Genomic DNA, 6,278 nt, shown 5'->3' with positions numbered 1-6,278 from the left:
CCGGTGAAGAGTTGATGGAGGTTGTGTGCATCCAAGGGGGCTTCCAAGCAGCTGTCCAAGGGGGCTGCCATGGACTCCCTTGCCAATTTTCCAGCCTTCCAAGGGGTCGTCCGACCCCTCTTGTCCCAAGGTGGATCCGCCCCTGCCTCAGAATAGTGTGGAGAATTGATATTTGTCGGCCAAAAAGGACCATGCTCCAGCTAATTAAAAAAAATAACACTCGCGCAAAGAAAAACGAGTTCAATTATGAGCCACAGAGTTAGGTTTCATGGCGGACAAAATTGATAGCTACCGATGACATAAATTCAAGTTCAACACCATGCACAACTTTGATTCTATTAATGAATTCTCTTTCTATAAAAAAAAATAAAAAATAAAAAAATTACTTAATTGTGTGATTTATCGCTTTTTTTGTTTTGTTTGAATTTTTCCACATGTTTGAGTTATTTATAGCAAAACATTTAATCAAGCGGTAATCAAACATATTAATAGGTGTAAATGTAAAATATAAATGAAATATTATAAAAAAATTTATTTTAATTATATAATATATTAAACATAAATTCATTAACTAACTAGCCATGAAGGGAGGTGTGGAGACGTTCAATGTCTCTTGGAGTGGAGATGAAGGAGATTTAGTGACCTTTTTGAGCAATGAGCTTGGCGAGCTCTATGTATGGGATCATGTGGCCAAAGGCTAGCCATGGAAACATTGTTATGTGAAGCTTTAGATCATTGGAATCCATGGTGATCAATAATGTTATCTAGGGCTTTTGTTCTTTGTTGTAAGTAAAGTCAGATCCCTAGGCCCGACTTATAAATATACATCCACACAAAGATAGGTCGTTGGGAAACAAATTATCAATCTGTATAGTCTTTTGTCGTTTGAATTAGGGCTCAAATAACTGCTCCTCTAAAGCTAATAAGATTATATTATCCATAATAATTTTTTTGGACAATCTATGAATAATAATTTGAATAATTTAGCAAGCTTTTTCCTTTAAAATAAAGTTATCAAAGGTGTGAACTTTATTCAAAATCAAATCACCTCAGAATAGTGTGGGGAAGTATTTTGTCGGCCAAAAAGGACACCATCCTCCAGCTAATAAAAAAATAACACTCGCGCCAAGAAAAACGAGTTAAAGTACGAGCCACACAGTTATGTGTCATGGCTGACAAAATTGATAGCTATGGGTTGATTTGTTTTCGTTGTGAAGAAAGCCAGTTTCTGTAAGCTTGATTGAGTTAAATATAAAGCAATAATATGGGTTTTCTGTGGTGGGGGACGATATGACTATGTAGTTTCTATAATAATGGAAAGATTAAGGGACCACCACACAAAGAAGACATAATTTATCGCTTTTTTTGTTTTGCTTGAATTCTTCAAATTTATAAATCAACAAGTTATTTTCATTAAACAGTCGAAATAATCATTATATGGTAAGGATATGACTAAGAGCATCCACAATCATGCTCTCTCTTTTTTAGCTAAATTTTAGCTAAAAATATATATATGTTATTTTAGGAGCTCTTTATATAATTTAAACTACAATCAAGTTCTCTAGTTTAGAGAGTCATAAATGTTATAACTCTTTTTTAATTAGTCCATCTCTATTAAAAAATAATAAACATTAATTAAAGGTTTGAAATACTCATTAAATAAAGCAGCATTAAATTATAGGGAGCCACTAGGAATCCTTTCTCTCTCCTCAGATTTAGGAGCTCCTAGAGGTCTTTCTATTTTAGGAGGTGGATAGGGAGCATGGTTGGAGTTGTATTTTTTCAAATCCTCCTTAAAATTTGTCTGAAGATGTGGTTTAGGGAGCCCATTGTGGATGCTCATCTATAATGCTTAAAATCAATGCAATTTTATTGCATGAAATTGAACTAAAACAGTAAAATTTCACTTGTAATGGTGTGAGATTTAGTTCATTTCAATAGATGCAATTGCAATAGAGGGTGCTATGTAATTAACCCAATCATGGGACCCACATGCCAATAAAAAATGAAAAAAAAAGTATTGCAATTAATGCATTATGTTGTTAAGAGCATCCGCAATGGTTGTTCATTAGTTTGATGCAATATAAAAATACATCAATTAATTTTGTTTTCAAATATATTAAAAATTACTCTCTTTTTAAAGATCTCTTTGAGAATAGTGCAATAGTACAATTTTTAGTTTTATTAAATTTATCTCTTTTATTTAATTCGAGTATGTAAAAAAATGTGTAAGTAGATATAACTGTTATTTGAAGTTATTGAACTATACCATTGCAAGTAAAACTACAGTTCAATTCAATGGATTCCAAAAAAGTTCAATTTATTTAACTATTGCATTGAACTATTGAACAACTATTGTGGATAGTCTAAATGTTTTTTTTCTTAAAAATCAACTGAGTTCAATTTTAAGGATTTTGTTAGACGAATCCTTAAATTTTAATTGAGCAGACCCTACAATCTAAGTACACCCTATCTAAGTTTTCCCAATTTAACATACATAGACAAATATGTAGAGTATTTGGATGTGGTGGATGAGGAAGGGAAGGCTTACAGAGATGGAGCCAAAGAACATGGTGAGGTATTCAAAGATAAGGGCCTCCATAATAGATACATGGACAAATGTGTGGAGTATTTGGAAAACCATGTGCACATGCATGAGGTTTGAATGCTAGTTTAGAAGCTTTCCCCAATTCAGAAAGTTATCATAAAGTAAATGTTGTTGTCGATCTTTGACCTACTGGAAATGCATTCATGAATCGCACAGTATCAACCAACTTGTAGAAAGAGAATTTTCTTGAGAATTTATCAAAAATAGCCAAAATTTGATCTCCAATTTAAAAATTGTCAGTTTTTGTAAAATATTTTAAATATAGCAAAAAAAACTCACTTAAATAGACACAAATACCCAATCTTTGTACATACGTTTGCAGACGTATTGATGCCCTAGTCAAATAGTGAGTGCAGTTCTTCCTTGATTCTTCATTCAGTTTCTTCTTCGTCTATTCTTCATACTATATTATATTACATATAGGGTAGACATCTAACAACTTTTTTTTCTTTTTTTTGATGAATTAAATAGAAAATTGTATACAGTGAATCTGAATTGTGAAGCATAAGAAACATAAGCCAGACTTTTTCCATTCACATCAAGATAAAAGTGCCCTCTGTCTGCAGATGACTGCACTTTAAACTTCCTTGCCTGACTTCTATGATTTTTACTTCCCTTTTATATTTAACTTGCATTTTAGGTATTAATATGGAGTTTTAATTATAATTATGGCAGTTAATGAAATGCTTCGAATACATTATAAATAAAATATGAAGTCTAATGGCAACGATGTAAAAACATAGGAATATTATGACCTCTTATATCTTACTGGTCATTTAAGTTTAAAATTGAGTTTTACACATAGATTTATAGAATGATGGATATATGTCTAGGAAATAAAAATGGTAGGGATCTATATTGGACAAACCCTAAATTTTATTAAGAAACCACAAAAGGGAACAACAATACAACAAAAAGTAAAATCCAACCAAGCTCAGCAACAAGGATATAATTTTTTTAGTGAAAAATGTTGGGAACACTGACTTATATCATGATTTGATTTTTCTTTGGCCTACAAATCAATTCTTTTCTGTGGAAAATTCTTTTCACTTCGTCACTCAAATTGTACAAATATGGTTGTGTGGCTTTTAAAAGGCAACGTGACGTGTGGGATGGGCTGCCAATTTTGAAACTTATTAACTTCTTTGAGGAGCCGGTGCAGCATTTATGCGTGTGGGGAATACTCGGCTGATTGATCCATCAGAGAAGACAAAATATTGGTGTCATTCAAACAGACTTGGGCAATTGATTCGGCAACAAGTCTTTCAGTCATTTGCCAAGTTGGTCCCTTCAGCCTCGTTTGTTACGGAAGATTGTCTTGGCATGAACTATTCTCAGAAATTGTCACTTAACTAATGTTTGGTGATGCTTGAATTGGGACTAAATTTAAATTGATTAAATATCAATAAATAGGATGATATATTTCAACTTCTGTTCTTCGGTACAAACGTGGGTTAAAAATATTCCAAAGTTTTATTTAATAAGGTTTATTTTTTAGGTTTATATGGATTTAAAATTTGATGGCATTTGTGTCTATTTAATTGAATTTTTTCCTATATTTAAAATATTTTACAAAAATTAATATTTTTTAAATTAAAAATCAAGTTTTAACTTTTTTATAAATTCTCAATTTTCTTTATAACTATTATTATGTATGCTTTTTTTTTTTTTTTTTTTGGTCAACTACTATTATTATGTATGCTATTACTTAAGAAAAGCTTCCCCTCCATTCAAAACTACGTGTCTCATGCATCAGCCCACGATCATGCTTGGGAATTTTTAACTGTACACTTTGCTAACAACTAGTCAGAAGAAGAATAGTCCCACCAACTCTTCGTAATGTTTTAACACATCATCACTCACACGACTGAAAAACTAATCCAATTCTGCTTTTTTTTTTCTTCTTTTTTTTTTTTAAAAAAAAAAATTAGATTGATTAGGAAGGACTAGTTTATTTTATATCCATTCATTCTATCATAATTTTGACTCTCTCAATTCATGATTTAAAATACACATGCCAAAAAGTACATCCACTAAATACAATACGAGATACGTATTTTCATACAAATTTATCCATCGACTAATTATATTTGTATCATCTCAACGAGATATTATCACATGCATATAATGTACCTTGTTGGAAGCATTGGGTAGTCTAGAGTCTAGACCTTCTTGGAAGCATTTCGTGCATGAGCTTTAAGATATTCTAGAAAATTATGCACGTACATGTCTTGCTTCTTTCTATCTCCAAACAACGGCTTCAACTCCTTAGCCTTGTCTCTGTAAATCTTCCCCTCCTCCATCTCTATCACCAACTTGAGCGACTCAGCCACCGAGTCGCTGGTAAACGACCCGTCTTCCTCGTCCCTCGGAATGCAATACCCAATCTTCCTCTCCTCCAAAAACCTTGCATTCAACCCTTGGTCATTGGACATGGTCAACAACACAAGAGCTCTACCAAAAGTCAACGCCTCCACCACTGAGCTCCAACCGGAGTGACTCAGGAACACCCCAACCGAGTCATGACCCAAAATCTTCAACTGCGGGGCCCAGCTCCTGCAAACCAGTCCACGCCCTCCTATCCTCTTCTCAAAACCCTCAGGCAACTTAACCACGTTGGTTCTCAACACCCAAATAAACGGCAGCTCAGACAGCTCTAACCCCAGGGCTATTGTAGTAATTTCTTCTTGGCTCGGCATGGCCTCACTTCCAAAAGCCACATACACAACCGATGCTTTCGGTTGCCGGTCCAACCACTCTCTCATTGACCCCCATCTATCATTCTCCTCATAGTTTGTAGTGGGGAGTTGACCAACCGGTAAAATGGGTTTTCGGTGAATATCTTGTAATAAACGCAGCCATTTAAGGTCAAATTCCATGCAACCTCTTATTGCAATTACATCACAGCCCTTCATCCCCTCCATGAACCGATAAACATCTGAAACATTGCTTTCGTCGCCGGTAATGCTGTCGAGATAAACTCGATGAACTTCGAACAAATGAAACGCGACATTGGACGGGAAGGGGACCCACTTGGGCTGCACGGTGTAATCCTCCGGGTTCTTACGATCATCCGGGGATATTTCCGGGGAAGTGGGCCCGATGAAAGCTAAGCATGCTCCGATGAATATGCTAAAGAAGGCACATGGTATGCCAAGGTTACGGGCAGTAGTTGGGGCCCAGTAAGCTGCAAAATCGAAGAGTAACCAATCTGGGTTGGAAGATTCTAGGAAATGAGTAAGTGGTTGTTGGAGAGCATCGTATACCTTCTTAAGCTTCATAACTTTGTTCTGCGATACGTCTGTGGTGGCCTCCGCGTCTTCTGGGAAGTCGTCATCTACGCGGGGCAACGGGAGCTTGACGAAGGTGATTAACGACGACGAGAGATTTGGAGGGAGCTGTGGGAGACGTTCGATGTTTCTTGGAGTGGAGATAAAGGAGATTTGGTGGCCTTTTTGGGCAATGAGCTTGGCGAGCTCTAGGTATGGGATCATATGGCCAAAGGCTAGCCATGGAAACATTGCTATGTGAAGCTTTTGATCACTGGAATCCATGGTGATCAATAATGTTATCTAGGGCTTTTATTCTTGTTGTGAGTAGAGTCAGATCCCTAGCCCTACTTGTATATATACATCCAGCAAGGTACAATTATTAGGGCTCAAATAATTGC

The 6,278-nt window shown here is 35.4% G+C and overlaps 1 protein-coding gene across 1 annotated transcript in view; it reads right to left on the bottom strand.

The window, feature by feature from the left end:
- The window catches only part of LOC117632041 (UDP-glycosyltransferase 91A1-like), a 25,906-nt gene extending 19,628 nt beyond the window's left edge, over nucleotides 1–6,278 (bottom strand). Inside the window, exon 1 of the mRNA XM_034365413.1 lies at nucleotides 4,921–6,278. Coding sequence (XP_034221304.1) covers nucleotides 4,921–6,162 — 1,242 coding nt within the window. The 5' untranslated portion in view covers nucleotides 6,163–6,278. The remainder of the gene's footprint in view (nucleotides 1–4,920) is intronic.

Source organism: Prunus dulcis, chromosome 6 (assembly GCF_902201215.1).
Source record: "Prunus dulcis chromosome 6, ALMONDv2, whole genome shotgun sequence".
NCBI classification, from domain to species: Eukaryota; Viridiplantae; Streptophyta; class Magnoliopsida; order Rosales; family Rosaceae; genus Prunus; species Prunus dulcis.
Note: the sequence above shows the minus strand (reverse complement) of the source record. Positions and strands in the feature narration are given on the sequence as shown.